We start from the raw sequence: 23,276 nt of genomic DNA on the forward strand, positions 1-23,276 counted from the left end.
CCTCGGGTTAAGAACTTTGCTTCAGGATGAGAACAGAAATCGTGCTCCGGCAGCGCGGCGGCAGCAGGAGGCCCCATTAGCTAAAGTGGTACTTCAGGTTAAGAACCGTTTCAGGTTAAGAACGGACCTCCAGACGAATTAAGTTCTTAACCCGAGGTACCACTGTATCTGAAGGTTCTGCATTTCATTACCCTGTTCTCCCTACAAACACACAATGCCCCAAGTTTCAAGGCAGTTTGATAAAACTTTGTAGCAGTGATACATGAAGGAAGCAACTCATGATTCAGTTGGGGTTCAAGACATCTGGAATACTGAAACAGTTAAGGAACTTCCTAATGAGTTAAGAGCCCTGGGGGGGAAACCCCTAATGTTTGGTGTCCGAAGACATAAACATTCTTGTTCCACTTGTGTTGAAAACTATTGCTGTTTCACTGTTACTTAACTTAGTGTATATATATATATATATATATATATATATATATATATATATATATGTGTGTGTGTGTGTGTGTGTGTGTATATATATATATATATATATATATATATATATATAGCAAATTACTTTGAGATGTGTGAATTTATAAATTAAAAGCAGTATATAAAGGTCTTAAATTTGGCTTCCTCAAACTCGGCCCTCCAGATGTTTTTGGCCTACAACTCGCATGATCCCTAGCTAGCAGGACCAGTGGTCTGGGATGATGGGAATCATAGTCTCAAAACATCTGGAGGGTCGAGTTTGAGGGAGCCTGTCTTCAATAAACAAACAAACATGAAGAACTCCTTCATGCCACACATTTATTGAAGGGCCCTCATGTGTGCTCATAGGGGCTTCATTCAGGCATTCAAAGGACACATGAAAAGGGAGGGGCAGAGCCTGCCATTGCCCCTTCATCACATTCATAAATCAAGTGAGAAAAATGCCTGAAGGGAGAGTTAATGATTACAACAAAGTCTGCAAATGGGATGTTTTTCATTTTCAAAAAAACATTTGGGAGCAGAATGAGAAACATTAGTAGCACTCCATAACAGCTGGAGCACTTGCAGACTCTCAATGTTCTATGTCTCAATTCCATTTTCCAATTTAGTAAAACAACATTGCTTAAGGAACTGTTTGAAGGAAGGGGTGAATGGCTGGTTTGCATTTCCCATTCCTCAACAGGAGGAAAGGCTGGTAATAAATTTGGATTGAGGTTCCTTTTGCAAAAAGGCACACGCCTCAGAAGCAGCCTCTTGAATTTATAGAAGCAAACCTTTCCTTGAGCAGGCCAGTTGGTGGCAATTCCTGAAAAGTTTTGGGTTTCTTTAGAAAGCAGTAACCTTAAACATAATACTTTTCAGATACAGGTTTTTAAAAATATAATTTGCTTGCTAAAAACCGTGATGCTTTATGGGCTGGGGTGTAGTGGAGATTCTTGGTCTCAAATTGGGAAGGGGGAGGCAATGCGTCTGTAACCCACTGCCTTTCATCCCCCCTGCACAACAAGCTCTATCTGGCCTGCTCTCTCATGGTGTGTATCTGCGAGAGGGGAGTGACAGAGCAGGAGCAAGAAAGACAAGAGCAAAGCAACTTTCTGGCGACCTAGAATGGAGATGTACCATTTATACAAGCTGCATTTGTATCACGCAAAACAACTGCCAGCATCTAAGGCAACAAACCTGCATCCTGTGTGCTCTGTGGTAAGTGGATGGAGGAGGCGGCAGCCAGTTGGTTGGTCTCCCCAGCAAAACATCCCCTGTCCCCCTAACAACTCTGCTGCTATTCCCCAGACTATGAAGGAAGGAGTGCCAAGAGGTCAGCTTTTCTAGACCACCGTCCATTAGCAAGAATGCACAGACACATGAACATGCCCCTTCATCCTTCTGTCCTGCCCCTTTCACCCACTCAACTGTTTGGAGCCCTGGTTGTGCATACATATTTTCTATACATTTCTGAGAAAAAATATGTGCTGTTAACAAAACTTTTCAGATTTACCTCATGTTTCTCATGATAAGTTTGGAATGTGTAAAGCATTTCGAATAAAATTAATCCTAACGGAAAGATATCCACTTCCTTTCCGTATTTGTTCCCCACCTGTGAACAATGCAAACATGAACACATTAGGTCATAAGAACATGCTCTAACAGGAACTTTTCATAGAGCTTAAGCATATAGGCCTTATGCACTTCAAAGCACATTTTGACATTTTTTTCCTGAAAACTAACTACAGGATCAAGGCAGTTGGTTCTTTCCCAATTCTCCACTCAGTCATTAAGCTAGCAGAATGACTTGGAGACGGCTATTCCCTCTCAGTCTAACCTAACTTAGAGGAGTTGTTGTTGTAATAATGGGGTGGTGATGGTGGTGATGAATGAATGAATCTTTATTTCTGTCAGCTATCGGCCATAGCAATAAAACAATACGATATAAATACGATATAAAAAGAATAGAAATAAAAAATCAATTATATAAAATACATTTTAGGGTTTTGAATCAGTAGTCAAATAGTGGATCTTATTCTGATTGCCCCAGCTAAAAACCTTGCAACCTTTGCTGTCACCTGCTCATCTTGATCTGCCAAGAGAAAGGACACTGTGGCAGTGGTTGGGCACCCCGGAATAGACAATAAAAGAGGGGTGATAATCTCATTCCTCATGTCTTTATAAAGAGGGTAAGCCAGAAGGGCATGCACCACCGATTCGGTACTGCCATCTCCACAGGGGCATAAGCATTTTTCGTGGGGGTGATGATGATGATGGTCACTATGAGTGTGCACTTGTGTACGCAGAACAAATTTACAACTGCCCTTGGAGAAAAGTGCCATTGCAAATGCATGGATCCAATATTAAAAGTATTACCTGTTCAGGAGCCATGTATAGTACTGTTCCCCTCTTTTCTGTTCGCTGTACTGAATGGTCATCTACACCTGTGGTTACCAGCCCAAAATCACCAATTTTTATTTTATTGTCTCTAGACATTAATATATTTATTGGCTGGGTGGGGGGGGGAGAGAGAAACAAAAAAACAAAATATTCAGATGTAAAAGTCATTAAACTCTGGGTGAGTCATCATGGTCTACTCAACAGTTATCCTGCAGTGTCTGAACCACCTCAGCTTCTTATTTGCTTTTTTAAAGAATCTGCTGTGCCTTTCAAGTTCCCCTCCAAATGAAAACGTCTACCTTGTACTCGAAGTATATTCCAGATTAAGCCCACCCCCAATACAACTGAAATAATAAAATAAAATAAATACATCAATTGAATTATTAGCAGGAGAGCAAATAAAACAAGTGGGTCAGCTTTAAAATACCTTGCCACAGAAAGAGATGAGGTAGTATTGATCTAAAAGTAATGATGTTATGAAGAAGTGTTGGTCTGAAATTACCTCCATGTGGAATTCATGCCACTTGCAATACTGAGAAGCCTACATAGACCCAACCTAACAATACTGGATGACAATTGAAAAAGAGAACCAAAAACTGATGCTATGCCAAAAATTTCTCCCGAGGTTTTTCTTACCATTTGCCATTTATGAGAAATAAAGGAATGAAATAGTTCATATTTTACTTTTTATCATTCACACCTGATATTGTAATCGTCTCATCTGCATACCTTAAGATCTCGATGAATTAAGTTTTGAGAATGAATATATGCGACCCCTTCCACTATTTGCTGGAATTTAATTTTGGCATCTTCATGATAGCTTTCCTTTGCACATTCCTTACTAATCCAATCTTTAAGTGTCCCCTTTTCACAATATTCCATCACTATGAAAAGGCAGTCAGCTTCCACCCTGCAAAAAATAAAACAGATGACTGATCCAAGCACCTTGTTCACATCCTCAAGCTTTACTAACTCATCCAACACAACAAGACTAAATAGTGCTCTGTAACCCTTTAGATTCATCTGCTTTAACAGCAGTCATGATCCTGGGGTGTGCGCGCGCGCAAGCGATTTTATCCTCAAAACACTTTGCAAAGTCAAAGACAGCTACCATCAGTTTTGCCACCTCCTTTGGGCCAGACTATAAGAGGCCCTGCACTACCTGGAAAATCTATGCTGGATGGCACAATGATGATGCAATGGAGGCAGCAAAGCAGGGAGGCTAAAAATCAATTTTTTTAAAAAAAATAAATTGGATTTTTAAAAATAAATAAATCGGATTTTTAAAATAAAATGCTTTTGGAGGAAAAATATTTCTAAAAATAGTTTTCTATTTAAGTTACATTATAGTCTCTAAAGACTATTCATCATGAAATAAGGATTTGTTTTAAGTTTTTCATGTTTGCTAAAACTCAGTCTAAGTTTTTTTTATTATTATTGTTTAGCTGGTAAAATGTACGCCTAGCCACTGAGGTCACCAGAGCCTCTAGTGAGAGAGTTGGATCCTAGCACCATCATATTTATTTATGGGAAATGATTCTGGGACCAAGAGAATTTACCTACAGCTACAACTGTTCTTAGAGTTAGGCAGTGAACTGACAAGCAAAATATAGTGATAAATAAAATAAATAAAAAGATGCCAGTTCCTAAAGTGAAGCCACTGCCAAAATGCTTAGTTTATTATTTATGTCTTTAATTTGTCTCTATTTTTTTTAAAAAAGGCCTCCAAGGGTCTTAGGGCAATAACATTAACAACGCAAAATTTAGAATAGGAACTCAATAAAAATGATCACCCACAAAAAATAATAAACGTCAGCTAGTGGGAGGGGGTGGAGGAGGAGAAAGCGAGTTGCCAGTCTTTTGCTTGGTCTTTTGAGTGCTAAGCACAGGCCTGACAGCCAGTTGACTCTCAGGCACTTCTGAGCCCTATGCAAGTGATTCTGACAGGTGGGCAAGAGAACCCAACTATCAACATGGGATGTCACAAAGCTGATCTGGCCAATAAAGCCAAAATCTTATCCACCCCTGGTTTACGCAAAAAACAAGAATACATGGAACCTTAGAGAGATTCTAATTACGCAGTGGAATTACCTCTGGTCACTATCCTCTGGCGATGGGATATTATCTTTCCCAATCCAACAATTATAATATCGAACAATATATTCATGCTCAAGCTTTGCTAAGGCTTGTACTTCCTTTTTTGATTCTTCTTCTCCTCTGGTTTGGGGTGGGGGAAGGGGGTCGGAAGGGGAAAAGAGTATTGTTAAAAATGTATGCAAAACAAACCCTAAATATGTGAACAGGTAACTCACAACTTACATGCATTTAACCTGTACCCATTCAAAGTTATGTGTGTGACAAATTAAAATAAAAAATAAAAGGGGGAGGCAAAAAAGACTTTGGCAATGGTCCACCCGCCATTGGACCCAATGTATTTTGACTATATGCGATTTTGGTTCTACATGCTGTACCCAGTACGTAACCCCAGCTTAAGTTGAGAGTGGTCTGTACTGTAAAGAGGAAAGGGGATTATTTTTAGACCACTTTTTTAAAAAGGGCTTCTGATTTGGAATGCTTAGGTCGACTCTGAATAGAATTTAGTTGGATACAGCCATATTTATTCTCATTACAACATAGAGCCCAGCAACAGAAAGGCAAATGGCATGTCCTTAACCCAGTCACTTGTTCATGCATTAGCACAGTGGTTGATGGACTTCAACTCCCATCAGCCCTGGTCATCCAAGGATGATGGCACTACATTGACTACTCCTACATTAGCAACTGAGCCACTGTTGAGCCTAACTCTTTTAAATGTTGACTAACAGTCCCCGCAATTCCTCTAAAATTAGGACTAAAATAATTTCACATGTGGAAAACAGCACAAATTGTTAAATCTTAAATTAGCTTAAATAAAATAATAAGCAAACACAAGGTAACTTACACAAGAAGCTTGACTCGTTTGACAGCTAATAATCGATCATCAAAGAAATGTTTTGCCTTGAAAACGGTTCCATATCCACCAGATTTAATTTTCTGTATATCTTCAAATTCGTCCAGAAACCTGGTTCCAAAAATGAAGGCAAGTCTTAGTGTTAAATGTCAAAATCCTTGAAAAGTGTTACAATGGCAATATAGCCGCAACAATCATTAATTTAATGATGAAATAAACGCACACAGCCAAGGTATCCAAGCAGACTAGAAGTGGGTATATTTGCTGTCATTCATGGAATGCACAAGACAGCTATCAGATGCTGCTGTGGTTGCTTGAGAGTAACCAGGCAAGACTCCGACCTGTCTTTTACAGGCTTTATTCTTGGTGCAAACTATTTACAGTGAAGAGCGTCGTAAGTTCATGGCTGGCTCAATCGCTAGCAGAATCCGGGAGTGGTCGGTCTTTGTAACTCCCCCAGCATAAAAGTCGCGTCACCCCCAGCCTTTTTTGCCCCTCCCTGGACTGAAGACTACTGTACAGAATGGGCGCTGGCAAAGGTGTGATTCCCACCTCTCCGGTTTGCTCAGGCTCGGTGTTAAGGCTCTCCCTAGCATCCTCTGGTCCTTGCCCCTCTTCTCCACTGGAGGTGGGGCTTTCCTCCTCGCCAGAAAAGGAACTCCTTTGCAAGATCTTCGGAGGCTCCCTATAACACAACTGCCCTTCCATCTCTCGCCTCTGAGCTGATGGCAGTTCCCTGACAGCAGCTATCAATAATCAATAGTAAAAAAAAAACCTAACACACAATATTAAAAACAATAACACACACCAGCATAGCTCACACACAGAAAACAGCCACTCAGTTAAACTACCAGCTTGTTAAAGGAGATCAGCTGTTGTAATTTGATCAGACCTTTTCATGACAGCAAATGGAAAGGTCTGTGTGTACTTGGACAGGGACCAATGCGTGTGTTAAAATCACCAGCTACCACAAACATGGACATGACTAGTTGCATTTTTGTCAGTACTTCACAAACCATCTTTCCACGTAGTCTCAATTAATTCAAATTTCAAAGGTATAAAAGGTGAAACTTTTTAAAAAAAAAAAAAATCAGCAGCACTTTTGAAGACTACCCTTACTTTTCATTGATGGTGTACTTGCTTTGCTTTCGATTCAGCTTTGAAAATTTCGGTGCCAATGGTGTCTCTCTTCTTAGGAAAGAAAAAAAAATGGAAATGAAACTTTGTAACACTTGAGCAGTAAACACAAGAACATCTGTAAGTACCCATTTACTTTAAAATGTTAAATCATTTCCCCCAACTAACCGATAAATCAATTGAATGAAGGGCATCCATTTCAAAAGATGAATACATACTTTTTAGGTCTCACAGCAGAACCTTTGGGACTTGCCTATGGCAAAATCAAGAAGAAACAATTAATGTTGTAGTTCTACCACAGTGCCAAATGCTTAAAACTTAAAAAGACCACTCAAAATCAGAATGCAGTTATTGTCAGGCATCAGAGTTCAAAAACAGGACCACTGCAGGTCATGAAAAATTTTCCTGTTTCCTGGGCCATACGAGGTCCTGGTTAGGAGGAAGCTGCCACTGGTTGGAGCTCCACAGTCCTCAACTCAAACTTCCCAGATTTGAGGAGTTAAACAACCCAGGAAAATCAACCCCATGTCACTAGCTGCTTTATAGCTTCTGTACTTTGCCCCTTAGCTAGGGATGTAGAAGTTGATTTGATCCATTTCTTGTAATGGACTGACTTGACCCGATGCTCCTGAATTTGACTGGAACAAAACACCCATTTGGATTACACACTTCTCCACACTTTGCGATGAAGTTTCAGTGTACAAAGATTGCACACAAAAATACCTATTTTATGCAAAAGATGTGTAGAAAATGCTATTTTAGAGGGAAATGGGTGCAATGGCATTGAAAAAACTGTGTGTTTTACCTTGAAAGTGTGCATAAAGGCAGACCATTGAAATACAGACTTTTTTGTGTTCTTCTTTTAAAAATTTCACACAAAATGGAACTGAACAGACTCCACTTGAGGGCCAGTAACCTGAAACTGGGGGAGGGCTGTAGCTGAGTGGCAGAGCATCTTGCTTGGCATGTGGAAGGTCCCAGATTCCACCTCCAGGTAGGACTGGGAACCTTGGTGTACCACCCTAGGAGCCATTTGGCAGAAAGGCAGTATACTTAAAATTACATCAGACTGACCAATGTATTTCAATTCAGTACTGACCTATAAGAAATTATAGCAGGATTAATATTTTAGCGTACACAAACAAGAACAAATAGTTAATACTGTAATGGCAATAGAAAATAAGTTTTCATACCAGACAGGATGGAGAAGCTTCATTGAGCTGTATGGCACCAAACTGATTAGCAAGTTTGTCAGCTGCATGGTTACAACTGGAATCACGATCTGTACCACTACAGAAATATTTGGAATGAATGTCAGCATTATGTGTTTAATTTATCTGCCATTTATGGAGTGCTATCTTGAAGTGAAGTTTAGGGTGGGGAGGTACAGTAGCTCAGGGGTTTTTTTTGTTTTGGTGAAGTATAAAAATGGTCCACCAAATAAAATATAGGGACATTTCTTGTATCAAAACCAGAAAGCATGCCCATTATGATCCCTATGAGAGTAGCATATTTACTTAAGCCTGTTCAACTATGCAAGCAAGACAAAGCATATGAAAGACACCGCAGTGTAACTTAGAATTAAAAAAGCAATTTCATTAAGGCCTCAGTTGTGCCCAGGCTCTCCTAGGTTATGTTTCTAGTTCACGTTTTTGGAAAACACTTGCTCTTCCACATTCGCTATCTCCTCTGCCTTAGGAGTGGGGACTGCTTTTCCGTCTGAGGGCTGCATTCCCTACTGGGCAACCTTTGGAGTCCCACATGCCCAAGGCTGGTAGCGCCAGAGGCAAGAGTTGGCAGATCAAGGAATGCAAATGTTACCTTGGTACAGGAAGCTAGTTTCTATCCACATACATGCACCTCTGTATCCTGCATCCAGACTAGCACAAGGCATCACCAGAGTTCAATGATGTATTCCAGGCAGGCAGAAACACCTGGGGGCGTGAAGCTGGGCCAATGTGGGATGTGGCCTGAGGAGATTTCCAAGAGGCCTGGAGGGGTGCATTTACTCAGGTCTTTCCTAATCTTGAACAACCAGAAATCCACTTCAGGTGCCATAAATACTCTGAAGTCAAGAGGTCTGTTTGTATACTAATGCAGATCTCGCTAGCTGGCCCTTGGGCCCCTCTCCAGATGACATCCCTCACTAGCTCTGCTCCACATCCTCCCCCAGTTCTTTCACCTAGGCTGGAATGTATCCTCGAACTACAGGAACTTGTTTGCCTGGACACAAACTTTCCTTATGCTCCTCCTAATCCAGGGGTCGGCAACCTTTTTCAGCCATGGGCCAGTCCACCGTCCCTCAGACCATGTGGTGGGCTGGACTATATATTTTGGGGGGGAATGAACAAATTCCTATGCCCCACAAATAACCCAGAGATGCATTTTAAATAAAAGCACACATTCTACTCATGTAAAAACACCAGGCAGGCCCCACAAATAACCCAGAGATGCATTTTAAATAAAAGCACACATTCTACTCATGTAAAAACACCAGGCAGGCCCCACAAATAACCCAGAGATGCATTTTAAATAAAAGCACACATTCTACTCATGTAAAAACACCAGGCAGGCCCCACAAATAACCCAGAGATGCATGCTGATTCCCAGACTGTCCGCAGGCCGGATTTAGACGGTGATTGGGCCGCATCCGAACCCCGGGCCTTAGGTTGCCTACCCTTGTCCTAATCCTTCCAAAAAGATGACAGAAATTGTAGACTAGATAAAGTCTGCAGACTCTCTCCTCGAGCACCATTTGTTTCTCCACTTTTAAATTGCCATTGAAGTTGTTCCTTACTTTGAATATATACCGGAACTCCGAAAAATTATACTATCCGATTTGTTGGAAGCAAGGTCCACAGCCTCTTCAGCAGACCTGAAATACAAGTTTCCAAACAGCAGTTTTGAATTCTTTCAGTGTTTTCCTTCCTTTTGGTTTTAATTTATAACCAAAGGAAGAAAGGAAGAAAAACGATTTAAGTAAAGAATAAATGATAACATAAAACCAATTCTCAATGGTTCTCAAATACACTTCAATACCGTTTAAGTTTCTATTTAATAGTTTGGGTTATAAAGTTAATTAATTATTTTCCTTCATTTCCGCATAGCCTGTGGGGGGAAACCATAGAGAGGATGAGGAGAGCATTCGCTTTACTGGGATGGATCTTGTTTGTTTTTAGTTCTTATCTGTTTTAATTATCAGTTTTTTATCCATCCATTATCCGTGTTTAATCTTGTATTTTACCCAGATGTTTTATCCTATACCTGTTTCCTTGACCTCATTTGCTCTAACAATTATCGGTTAAAAAAATCCTAACTGCTATTTTATCTATATGCTTTTTTAATCCTGGTCTGAGACCGTAATAAAGTTCATATCATACTGGGATGGATCAAGGCAAAAATCATTTTCAGCAGATTGGTTTTCATAATTTCCATTATTCCTAAGGCTGATGAGCAATACTGCCTGTCTTTCATATTTCCATGTGATATCGATATATGACATATTATACAAAAACAATTTGGTTTGCCTGTACATTTCAATAATTTCATTTAAGATGTTACTTTTTCAGCAATTGTTATCTTCCAGAGGTTCCTGTGCTGCAACACTGTATTTTATTCTCCAAGAGATTTCTATTTTTGCACAGAGGATGATTTTGCTCCATGGATTTAATGTCTGAATCAAAACCTTCAAGCAGGGATAACAACTTTAACCGAGGTGTATAATGAACAGGTTTTTCTAAGCTTGTTTAAATAGTTTCAGCTGCAACATACTTCCAAAAAAACGGACTACTCAAAAGATTAGGCAGGTATAAAATCCATTTGAAGAACTTTTAACTACTGTATAAAGTGAAAGAGCAGCCCAGTTCACACACTAGACCATGGTCTGGTGCTACATACACAAGCTAGAATAAGCTAGAATCATTCCAAACAAAGCCTTGGTCTCATGAGCAGCCCCAATGGCCTCTCCTATCTCAAAGCCAAACCCTTTTTCTTTCAGTCTCTCAGAAACTCTGTTCAGTTTCAGACGAAGCAGACTTCAACCCATGGGTCTTGAAGCTGGCTTGTTTTAACTAACCAGAGTTGGTTTTAAATTGTGATCTCTGATTATATGTAACATGCAGCAGGGGTTTTGTGAACCCCAAATTAAACACTAGCAAAGTCCTTCTCTTAGCTGTCGGGAGCAGAGGAAGGCACGTACAGGACTAAAGCTTTGCTAGGGATTGTTCCGGTTGTTGAATGTTGTTAACTTTCTGTTTTTATTTTGTTTTTAAAAGCCCACTTACGTACTGCTTTTAAGGCCTAGATAGGGCCACAAGGCTTGAAATAAGAGATTCACATACAGGCAAGATTAAAATACATTAGAAGTTGGCAAAATAAATAAGAGGACAATCTAACCTCCCGTGGGAAGGAGGGCCACAACTGTGATACTACCATCAATAAAGCACTGTTTCAATTGCTACCAATCACACCTTCCTCTCCATTTACAAGGCTATGTTATATGTAAGTGTCCCTTTTGCTCATTATGGAATGCTATATTGTACAGCATCGCTATTAAATCAACAACAAAAAATTAGAATAAGAGTACTTTAAAGAGACACCATTAAATGTTTAACTTACGTCCCAGATGCCTCTGGTGATGATTCTTGGGAATTACTGTGTAATGGATTTCTAGAACTATTTGTAGAACTATTTGGAAGGAAAGCACTTCTTTCTGCCTGAAAAACAGTTTGGAATTATACCTTAACCGTGGATTTAAAAAATCTACTGAGACAAAAAGTAACAATGGCAACGAAATGAAAGGGATTAAACCAGCCTTGGCCAACCCAGTGCACTCCAGATGTTTTGGACTGTAACTCTCAGTCAGTAGACCCTAATCCCAGGGTCATGGGTTCAACCCTCACATCAGACAAAAGATGCAGGGGGTTGGACTACATGACCCTCATGGTAGCTTCCAACTCTACAATTCTATGATTCTCATCAACCCCAACAAGTATCACATTGCTGGCAGGGGCTGGTGAGAGCTGGCAAAACTATTCATAGGACATGCCCACTTCCTGCAAAGAAAATGGCTACACTGACAATTAAACATAATAATAATAATAATAATAATAATAATAATAATAATAATAATTTATTTGTACCCCACCCATCTGGCTGGGTTTCCCCAACCACTCTGGGCGGCTTCCAATAAAGATTAAAAATACATTAAAGTGTCACACATGAAAAACACAGTCTGTTGTTTTCCTCTAATATGCAATACATACCCTTGAAGTTGCTTGGTCATTCAATTTTTCATATGCTTGCCTGGCTGCATTCCGTTTTGCTGTTTGTTTATTATTTCCTGTTCCCTCACCAAAATCTTTATCATCAATTTTACAGACACAGTGAAAACTAGAAGGCATAAAAGAGGGGAGGGGGGAAATAAGTTAGCATACACTGTTGTAGACGAAGGCAGCAATCCTATAGACCTTGGGCAGGAACCCAATCTCCATACAAAGTTCTAATGACCTCAAGCAAAAGTTTTTTGGTGTCCATGTTACAAAAGTGAGCATATAGTCAAAAGTCAGAAATTGGATGACCAGAGCAGAGTCCACACAGGCATAGTGGCCCTTCCATTTTCTCTTTACCCTGAAGAAGCTCAAAACATCTCTGAAGGGTCCTCCATTTTGAGGCATGTGGGAAGTGGAGGGAAATAAAAAGCCTTGCATCAAGACCTCAAGCCTTTCTTTGGCTATGGGAAACTACAAACTCACTGCCACCTGTCTCACATATCATTTTCTGTCAGGGAACTGCCATCTGAGGCGCAGGAGGTGAAAGGGCTCACGGAGGGTGAGAGAGACCATTCAGCTGAGGAGGGAACCAGCAGGGGGAGAAGTGGAGTTCCAAGGGAAAGTGAGTCGGAGGGAGGGCTCAGAGACACTTCAAGCGAGAACAGTGGGGAGGTTTCAGGACCTCCTATAGGGACACCCACTCCTCGCCGGAAACTGTCACGCCGAGAGTCCAGAAGACACGTTTCCGTTAAGGAGCTTTTATGCTGGAAGAAGTTCCGTAAATGCCCACTGTCCGATTCAACGAGCGACTGATGGAGCCATGCTTAAGGAGCTCCGTCACAGACAGAGGTTTGTGGACTTAGCCAAACTCTGAGGGACTAGGATTTTACGCACAAGCAGCTCACCATCCCATCACAGCAATCGGACAGTCCCTGAAAGCAGCTTGTGCAGAGAGGCATCATGAGCAACCCAGCCGGAGCCGGGGGAGCAGGAGGAGCTGGAGAGGGTCCAAGCCTGGAAGAAAGGTACAGGGTGTTGGAAGTCCAGCTAGCACTGCAAACGGCGAGGCTAGAGGAAAGGAGGGCGCAGGATGCAGAAAAGGCAAAAGGCGCTACACTAGCAAGAAAGATGCCAGGATTGGTGCAGAAGTTTGGGAGGGACCCCAGGAACTACCAAGCCTTTAGGACAGAGATGCAGTATGCTCTCAAGCTGCAGTTTGACGACTTTCCCGACGAGGCATCGCGAGTGGCGTTTGTGATTGGCCATCTCGAAGGGGGGGCGAGAGACTGGGTTAGACCCCTGATGGCAGGGAATAGTGAAATGCTGAAGGACACGAGGAAGTTTTTTCGCGCCATGGATTTGATGTTTTCCAGCGAGATTGAACAGGGACTGGTGCGCAGACAATTGATGGCTTGTAAACAGGGTAGCCGATCGGTTCGTGAGTACTGGACTGAGTTTACAATGTTGATACATAAATTGGGGTGGGACCTATCGGCGGAACCCATTCAAATGCTCTTTGAAGAGGGGCTTTCTTCGGCGGTGAAAGACGAACTTTCCCGGGCGCCCAGGGCAGAGTCTATGGACCAGCTGACCAAATCAGCGCTGACCATTGGAGCGCGCCAGGAGGCAAGAGCCTTGGAGAAGCGGGAGGGGAAAGGAGAGCGTTGGAGGGATTTCCGCATTCCAGAGATTCCGGAGCCAAATCTCCCGCCAGGAGAGCCGATGGAAGTTGGAACAGCGCGCGCGCGCGCAGTTTCAAATCCCAGTGAAGGGAGGAAGAAGGAGGGAAAGAGCACCAAGAAATGTTATCTCTGCCAGCAGCCAGGTCACTTTGCCAGAGTCTGCCCGCAAAGAAAGGAATGGCAAGGGATGGCGGGAGCTGTTGGGGGGAAGGAGGAGGGAGTCCAGGAGCCAGTAAAAGCCAACGCCTGGCTGCCACCGTCAGGGCACTGCAGCCAGGCCAAGGAGCAGTAAAAGTGCCCACTCCGGAACCCCCAAGGCCAGCCCTGGTAATAGAGGTGTTGCTAGAGCTGGCAAACGGATACCCACTAAAGACAAAGGCGCTGTTGGACTCAGGCAGCTCCTGTAATTTTATGAGTAAGGAGTTTGCAGCTGAACACCAGATACAGATACTCCCTTTAAGCAACCCCCTGCAGGTGACCACGATCGATGGGAGGGAGCTGTTGGGAGGAGAAGTTAGCCTACAGACCGTCCCAATGGTTATGAGGGTGGCCAGGCACACCGAAAGGATAGCGTTCAATGTGGCCACCCTGGGAGGGGCTCCCGTCATTTTGGGAATGAGCTGGCTAGCGTTGCATGATCCGCTAGTGGGCTGGCATCAGAGAGTGGTTTCCTTTGGGTCAGCGCATTGCCTGGAACACTGCAGAGAGGGAAAGGTGCCAGAAGGGGCAAAAGCCTTTCTAGCAGGGACGGAAGTGGCGGACAAAGGGAAGGTGCCCAAACAATACGCTGACCTGAGCAAGGTCTTCAGCGAAAGGGAAGCAGATAAACTACCACCGCATAGAGCCTTTGACTGCCAAATTAACCTGGTCCCTGGGGCCCAGCTCCCCGTGGGCAAGCTGTACGCCATGTCAGACAGGGAAATGCAGGAATTAAGGGAGTTTATTGATAAAAACCTGAAGAGGGGCTTCATCAGAGAGTCCAGAGCGGTGGGTGGGAGCCCAGTGTTTTTTGTGGACAAAAAAAACACGGATAAACCCAGGCTTGTAGTGGACTACCGGCGGCTAAATGCCGTGTCAGAACCAGTGACTTTCCCCATGCCCAGGATTGATGACATTTTGACCAGGGTGAGGAAGGGAAAGATATTCACGAAACTGGACCGGAGAGGGGCATACAACCTGATACGAATGAGGAAAGGGGATGAATGGAAAACCACCATGTTCACCCCTTTGGGGGCTTTTGAATATTCAGTTATGCCATTCGGATTGCAATCAGGCTCCGCATGTTTTCAATCGCTCATGAACCATGTCCTGGGACCTTTGCTCTACAAGAATTGCGTGGCCTTCCTCGATGACGTGCTGATATATTCAGAGAATGAGGAGCAGCATGTAAAGGATGTCAGGGAAGTGCTGAGCCAACTGCAAGCAAACCAGCTGTGGGTGAAATTGGAGAAGTGTCAGTTTCACACCAAGGAGGTGGAATTCCTGGGGTACCGCTTATCAGACAAGGGATTAGCCATGGATCCAGGCAAGGTCCAGGCGGTGCTGGAATGGAAGACACCGAAAACGAAAAAGGATGTGCAAAGGTTCTTAGGGTTTGGGAACTTTTACCGTAAATTCATCAAGAACTTTGCCCACTTAACGGCTCCCATCACGGACTGTCTAAGCAGCAAGAAGAAATTCGTTTGGACGGCGGAGGCGGAGCAAGCATTTGAGGAATTGAAAAGGGCATTCGCTTCGGAAGAACAGCTCCTGCATGTGGATTTACAAAAACCCATGAGAGTGGAAACTGATGCCTCAGACCGGGCGGTGGGGGCGGTGCTGCTTCAGCCAGGGAGCAATAAGTCGGAATGGAGACCGTGTGCCTTCTTTTCGCGTAAGCTGAACAAATCCGAGAGGAACTACACCGTATATGACCGAGAACTACTCGCCATTCACGAAGCGTTCCGGAGATGGAGACATTTACTAATTGGCGCACAGCATAAGGTGCAAGTGTGTACGGACCACAAGAATTTGGAGTATTGGAGAACGGCACGAGTGCTCAACCAACGACAAGTGAGGTGGGCCCAGGAGTTCTCCAAATTCCATTTTGAAATTTGCTATGTGCCAGGTCCAGAAAACATCAGAGCGGACGCTCTCTCACGCAAACCTGAATATTTGGAGGGGGAGGGAGCGCCTGAAGAGAGACATATTATCCCAGAGGACCACTGGGTGTGTGGGGCGGCCTGGGTGGGGCAAAGGGAACTGGTAGAGGGAACGGTAAATGATGAATACGCCCAGAATAAGCTCAGAGGTTTAAGGAGAGAGGGAGAAGATGTGGAGTTTGGAACTGACAGGGTCAGATCTCCGAGGTGTCCTGCGTCTGGGAAGAAAAGGAGGGGGAGAAAAAGGAGGAGTCTGCTGTCGCAGAGCAGTGACGCAGCGCGTCTCTCTGTTTCCAGACTCACTTTCTCTTCTCGCTGAGCAGCAGCTTGGAACAGAAGCTGCGAGTGTGCTCTTGGAGCACGGATGAGAATGTCGGAAGTTTCGGACGGATTTATTGCCTTGTAAATAAACGCTTTTAGAGATAAGAACTGAACTGTCTCTGGACTTGATTTATCCCTCATCTCACACGGACGGGACCGCTGCAGCTCTGCTCTCCTGCCAGGTCAACTTCCAGCAGAGCGACGCAGGGAAGTGTGACTGGACGCAGGGGTTTGATTTATGCAAAGGTTATGGACGTGTCGCGTTTCCTGACAAGTGTGAGAAGGGAAAAGGCTGCCAGCGACGTGTTGCTGTAATCTCCTGCCAGGAAAGGGCAGAAGGGAGGTGCCGGAGAGCGGAGCCAAGAGCCAGAAGGAACGGCTGCTTCGGAGGTCCGGCTTGCTGGCAAACTTGTGAGTACGCTGAAGCCCTGGGGCTGGTGGGAAAATGGGGCTGGTGGAAAATGGGGCTAGTGGAGAGTCCATTGACGATGCCCAAGGGCAGTGTGCCAATGTCCCACCACACCATGATTGCTTACACTTATGGCATCGCAGGTTTGGACACGCAGGGTGGTCATATGTGAAGAAGGCCACAGACAACACCATTGGGTGCAGGTTCAAAGCATGTGACAAATACCTAGATTGTCAAGCCTGTAAGCAATCAAAGGTCATAACATGCTCATATCCCAGGTCTGAGAGGAAAACCAGTAAACCCTTTGAACTTGTCCATTCAGATTTGTCGGGACCCATGCCGACACCTTCGTTAGCTGGATCAAAGTGGGTTCTGGTTCTGGTTGATGATTTTACAAAACATGCATGGCTATTTGCGCTGCAACAGAAGTCAGAGGCAGCTGCACTGATCAGGGATTGGATCACAGCGGTAGAGCTACGGTTCTCTACCAAAGTAGTTTCCTTTCAGTCCGATCGTGGGGGGGAGTTTACAGGTTCTGCGCTGCAATCGTTCTTCAGGCAGAAGGGTATCAGTCATCGACTGACGGCCCCCCACTCTCCGCAACAGAATGGGGTTGCAGAGAGGAAGTTTCGCACGCTACAGGAGTCAGCGAATGCTATGTTGGCAGACTCGGGGCTGCCACAGCGCTTTTGGGCCGAGAGTTATAGAACAGCTTGCTTCCTGCAGAATAGAGTGTTCAATTCCAGTGTAGGAGACACACCGTTCTTTCTGCTTCATCGGAAAAAGCCCAAAGTACATTTTCTGCGCACTTTTGGGTCTACGGCTTGGGTTCTGATTCCAAAGGCCATGCGCAGGAAAGGGGAGCCAAGATCCAGAAAGATGATCTTTGTGGGCTATGAGCCGGGTTCAAAGGCGTGGCGCTTCGCATACCCTACTGGCAACCAGTCCAGGCTGCTTATTAGCGGCAGTGCTGAGTTTTGCGAGCAGAGTGGGTGGAAGCGGCTTCACAGAAACCCGGATGTTCTGGAAGACTCAGATGAGGAAGAGGAGGGCGAGGCTGAACCTGTTGCTGATGAGCACAGTCCACAGCCACAGAGTCCAGAGCCGGGATCTCCAAGGGAGAGGCTCCGTGTCTCTCCAAAGGGGAGTCCCAGGACCCCTCCACAGGTCTCTGTCAAGTCTGAGCCAAGGAGTGAACCATCCTCGCCAGCAGGACCAGCTGTTCGCCCTAAACGGCGCAGCAGGTCAGAGGGGGATGATTCTGACATAGAGGATAGGAGGGTTGATCCAGGTGAATCAGGCGCAGTTCCAGAATTCACGCTGAGGAGGTCAGCAAGATCAACCAGAGGAAAGCCACCTGAAAGGTATGAAGCCACGAGTGTCTGGGTTGGTGTGGCTAGATGTGAACCTGAATCCTTTGAGGATGTTCAGAAGTTGCCTCGGGAAGAAGCCAGCAAATGGCATGAGGCGATGCAGAAGGAGATGAACTCAATGGAGTCTCTTGGAGTGTTCTCACTCACACAGCTGCCGGCTAACCAGCAAGCTGTAAGCTGCAGATGGGTTTACCGTCTTAAACCCACAGAAGCAGGAGAGCCACAGTACAAAGCGAGGTTAGTGGCGCGTGGATTTACGCAGAGACGCGGAGTCCACTTCACAGAGGTCTATTCGCCGACTTCAAGGGCGGAGACTTTGAGAATGCTTTTGGCAGTAGCAGCACAGAGAGGTTGGAAGGTGAACCATTTTGATGTGGATGTCGCCTACCTGAACTCAGATCTCCAGGAGGAGTTGTACATGCGTCCTCCTCCAGGGTTCGAAGTCAGTGAGCCAGGCGTTGTGTGGCGGTTGCACAAATCCATCTATGGGTTACGCCAATCTGCCAGGAATTGGAATATGTGCCTACATGAAGCCTTAGAAAAGCTAGGTTTTAAGAGATCTCTTGCAGACAGTTGTCTTTACATTAGAGATTCAGGCTTGCAACAGCAAGTGGCACAGGTGTTTGTTGATGACATCTTGTTGATGGCAAGGACAAGTGAACAGGTGGAGAAGTTTGCTAAGGAGCTTGGTAAGCGGTTCAAGCTGAAGCAACTTGGAGATGTCAAGTCCTATCTAGGCGTAGAAATCGCAAGAGCAAGTGATGGAAGCTTTTTGCTTCGCCAGAAAGGTAAGATTGAGCAGTTGCTTGAGAAGTTCAGGATGTCTGATTGTGCAGGTGCCAGATCACCCATGGAGGCTGGGTACGTGAAGGAGTGTCAGCAAGTAGAACGCGTGGTGTTCGAAAACACTGAACTCTTTCAGTCAGCTCTGGGTAGTCTGTTGTATCTGTCACAGTGGAGCAGACCAGACATAGCGTTTGCTGTCAATCTGCTCAGTAGAGAGGCTTCAAGTCCTAGTGTACAGGCCTGGAATGGTGTTAAGCGGGTGCTACGTTACCTGCAAGATACCAAAGACTTTTGCCTCAAGATGTCAGCTGAGGGTGATGTTAAGCTGACCGCCTGGGTGGATTCGGATTGGGCTAACCTTGAGGACCGCAAATCAGTGTCAGGCCTAGTGGTGAAGTTTGGGGACTCAGTGATTGGGTGGAGGTCCCGGAAGCAAAGTCTCATAGCGCTTTCATCTACTGAAGCTGAGTTCAGTGCGCTATCAGAGGTTTGCAGAGAACTGGAGTTCTATGTGTGTTTGGTCGAGGAAATCTGTGAAGAGGATTGTCTGCCCGTGGTGGTGCATGAAGACAATCAACCATGCCTTAAATTAGCTGAGACAGGGCAATTCAAGGCGAGGACCAAACATTTGGACATACGCTTCCAGAATGTATGTCAGAGCGTTCATGAGGGGCTAGTCGCTCTGAAATACTGTCCCTCAACAAAGAACCTCGCTGATGGTTTCACAAAACCATTAACCTTCCAGAAGCACGAGGAGTTCTGTGAGGGTCTGTGTATGGGGAAAGCTTTGATGGCTACTGTCTCCAGACGCAGGACAAGAGGGGGTGTGGAGTTTGGAACTGACAGGGTCAGATCTCCGAGGTGTCCTGCGTCTGGGAAGAAAAGGAGGGGGAGAAAAAGGAGGAGTCTGCTGTCGCAGAGCAGTGACGCAGCGCGTCTCTCTGTTTCCAGACTCACTTTCTCTTCTCGCTGAGCAGCAGCTTGGAACAGAAGCTGCGAGTGTGCTCTTGGAGCACGGATGAGAATGTCGGAAGTTTCGGACGGATTTATTGCCTTGTAAATAAACGCTTTTAGAGATAAGAACTGAACTGTCTCTGGACTTGATTTATCCCTCATCTCACACGGACGGGACCGCTGCAGCTCTGCTCTCCTGCCAGGTCAACTTCCAGCAGAGCGACGCAGGGAAGTGTGACTGGACGCAGGGGTTTGATTTATGCAAAGAAGACCCCGGAGGTTTTGAAGAAAGAAACGGGGCATTGTATTACAAAGGGGCACTATATATACCCGAAGGGGAATTGAGGGGGAGAGTACTCAAACAGCTGCACGACAACCCCACAGCGGGGCATTTTGGGCAACACAAGACCATGTGGTTGGTGACCAGGGAGTTTTGGTGGCCCAAGGTGAGGGAGGATGTACGGGAGTATGTGAGAGGGTGTGACCAATGCCAGAGAGCCAAAGGAGAAAGGCGGGCACCAGCGGGGTTATTAGAACCGTTACCCACACCAGAACGACCGTGGGAGGTGGTATCGATAGATTTTATGACTGATCTGCCTAAATCCCAGGGGAAAACCGCCATACTAGTCGTAGTAGACCTGTTAACTAAGATGGGTCACTTTGTAGCTTGCTCACATGCAGTCACGGCAGAAGAGACAGCGAAATTGTTTGTAGAACATATTTTTAGGCTGCATGGCGCCCCCTTGAGGGTGGTCTCCGACAGAGGGAAACAGTTCACGTCCAGATTCTGGAGGAAACTTATGAGCTTGTTGCACGTAGAGGTCAACTTTTCGACTGCCAGGCACCCTGAGACCAATGGGCAGGCGGAGAGGGCAAACGGTATCCTCCAACAATACCTGAGGTGTTATGTCAATGACAGAGAGAACGATTGGGTCGAAAAGTTGGCGCTAGCGGAATTTGCTTACAATAATGCGGAGAATGTGTCCACCGGGATGAGCCCCTTTTTGGCTAATTATGGGTGCCACCCCAGGGCGTTTCCAGGGGGAGGAGGGGAGAGATGGAGTGTCCCGGCCGCTGAACATTTTGTAGAAGAAATGGAAGCGATCCATCGTCAACTCCAACTCAACTTAGAAAGGGCCAAAGAAGAATATAAGAGGCAGGCCGACAAGAGCAGAAGGGAAGGTGAAACCATTAGGGTGGGGAGTCAGGTCTGGCTATCAACCCAAGGGTTGCCGTTCAAGGGGGGTTGCAAGAAATTGAGACCCAAAAGATTGGGACCATTTGAGGTCATCCAACAGGTCAACCCAGTGGCTTTCAGACTCCGGTTACCGAACCACATGAAACTGCACCCAGTATTCCACAGGTCATTACTGTCACCATATAGGGGGGAAGGTGAAGGGGTATCCACACGGGGGCCAGTCTTAGAAGAAAGGGAAAGCAGCAACCATGTGGCGGAAATCATCGACTCCAGGTGGAAGGGTAATCGGGTGGAGTATTTGGTCGCGTGGGAAGGGGAACCGGAGTCGGAAAACACCTGGGTGACGGCAGAGGAGGTCAGTGACGAGATCTTGATCGAAACGTTCCACCAAAGGTTCCCCAGGAAACCTCAGCCAGTAGCGAGGTTCAGGAGGGAGTACTTTGGCACCACCGACGATGAGGAGGAACTGGAAGGATTCAGGGAATCGGAGTTGGAAGAAGGAACAGACTCCGATGAGGAGGAGTACTTGGAAACCGGAAACAGCAACAGGTGGAGGGAAGTGTTCGAAACTTCGGAAGATGAGGGAGGTTCTTTCAGGGGTTTTGCTCCCTCGCCTCCCGCAGAGGAGGGGAGGGAAGGGGGTGAAGGGGGCCCTGGAGGGGAGGTGGATGTCAGGGAACTGCCATCTGAGGCGCAGGAGGTGAAAGGGCTCACGGAGGGTGAGAGAGACCATTCAGCTGAGGAGGGAACCAGCAGGGGGAGAAGTGGAGTTCCAAGGGAAAGTGAGTCGGAGGGAGGGCTCAGAGACACTTCAAGCGAGAACAGTGGGGAGGTTTCAGGACCTCCTATAGGGACACCCACTCCTCGCCGGAAACTGTCACGCCGAGAGTCCAGAAGACGCGTTTCCGTTAAGGAGCTTTTATGCTGGAAGAAGTTCCGTAAACGCCCACTGTCCGATTCAACGAGCGACTGATGGAGCCATGCTTAAGGAGCTCCGTCACAGACAGAGGTTTGTGGACTTAGCCAAACTCTGAGGGACTAGGATTTTACGCACAAGCAGCTCACCATCCCATCACATTTTCCTACATTTTATTTTATTTAGGTCAGGGTATCCCAAAGTGGTAGATAAATGACGGGCAGTATATAAATTTAATCAATAATAATAGTAGTGATAGTAGTAAGATAAAGGTAAAGAACCCCTGGGCAGTTAAATCCAGTCAAAGGTGACTATGGGGTGTGGCGCTTATCTCGCTTTTCAGGCCAAGGGAGCAGGTGTTTGTCCACAGACAGCTTTCCAGGTCATGTGGCCAGCATGACTAAACCGATTCTGGTGCAATGGGACACTGTGACGGAAGCCAGAGCGCACGAAAACACCGCTTACCTTCTCTTCGCAGCAATACCTATTTATCTACTCACACTGGTGTGCTTTCGAACTGCTAGGTTGGCAGGAGCTGGGACAGAGCAATGGGAGCTCACCCCGTCATGCGGATTCGAACTGCCAACCTTCTGATCGGCAAGCACAAGAGGCTCAGTGGATTAGACCACAGCGCCACCCACATCCCAGTAGTAGTCATAGTAGTGGTGAAATTACTAAATGTCACAGACCATTCCCAAAAGCCAGAGTTAAAAAAACCTCAGTATGAGCTGGCACCCAAATACCACAAAAAGACATCTACTATTATCTACAAATCACTAAGAGCTTTAGGTTTAAGCAAAAAAAGTTGCCAAGAGTAGTAGTCAACAAAAAAATCGATTATTAATGACAACTTACATTGGCATGTGATCCAGGCCAGATTTAGAAACCACAACATATTGAACCACCACTTTGTTTCTCGATGAATATTCATTGAGCAAGGCAAGATAGTTAAGTGAAGAAGCTGGTTGTGCCAGATTTGCAGCAGGCTCAGGTGACTGAGATAGTGGCGATGACAGAGGAGGCAGCGGCTGCTCTGGTCTTAAAACAGGATATTGTGGTGATGGCAGAGGAGGCAGCGGCTGCTCTGGTCTTAAAACAGGATCTGCCTGTAAACAATATGTATAAGTCAGTTTGCTTGAACAGTGAGAGGTTTCTCATTGAATTCCTCCTTATTACATGGTATGGGGAGGTCTGTACTTACCTTGGGTTTCATGTTCTAAGTTGGCAGCAGGCCTCACAAAATACTGTTCTTATTTAGCAATGTTACATGGCAACAACAA

At 45.3% G+C, this 23,276-nt stretch overlaps 1 protein-coding gene across 2 annotated transcripts in view; it reads right to left on the reverse strand.

Moving 5' to 3' along the window:
• Positions 1-23,276, reverse strand: part of EIF2AK2 (eukaryotic translation initiation factor 2 alpha kinase 2) — a 29,207-nt gene that overhangs the window by 3,094 nt on the left and 2,837 nt on the right. The window contains exons 4-15 of one of the 2 annotated variants that reach the window (XM_053382800.1): positions 22,852-23,102; positions 12,211-12,337; positions 11,564-11,661; positions 9,744-9,821; positions 8,140-8,236; positions 7,165-7,199; positions 6,929-7,000; positions 5,801-5,920; positions 4,951-5,076; positions 3,589-3,769; positions 2,836-2,970; positions 1,973-2,071 (exon numbers count right to left, since the gene is read on the reverse strand). In XM_053382800.1, the coding sequence (XP_053238775.1) occupies positions 1,973-2,071; positions 2,836-2,970; positions 3,589-3,769; positions 4,951-5,076; positions 5,801-5,920; positions 6,929-7,000; positions 7,165-7,199; positions 8,140-8,236; positions 9,744-9,821; positions 11,564-11,661; positions 12,211-12,337; positions 22,852-23,102 (1,419 nt within the window). The remainder of the gene's footprint in view (positions 1-1,972; positions 2,072-2,835; positions 2,971-3,588; positions 3,770-4,950; positions 5,077-5,800; positions 5,921-6,928; positions 7,001-7,164; positions 7,200-8,139; positions 8,237-9,743; positions 9,822-11,563; positions 11,662-12,210; positions 12,338-22,851; positions 23,103-23,276) is intronic. The other variant, XM_053382801.1, reaches the window with a different exon arrangement.

The sequence above is a fragment of the Podarcis raffonei genome, chromosome 3 (genome assembly GCF_027172205.1).
Source record: "Podarcis raffonei isolate rPodRaf1 chromosome 3, rPodRaf1.pri, whole genome shotgun sequence".
Taxonomy (NCBI): Eukaryota; Metazoa; Chordata; class Lepidosauria; order Squamata; family Lacertidae; genus Podarcis; species Podarcis raffonei.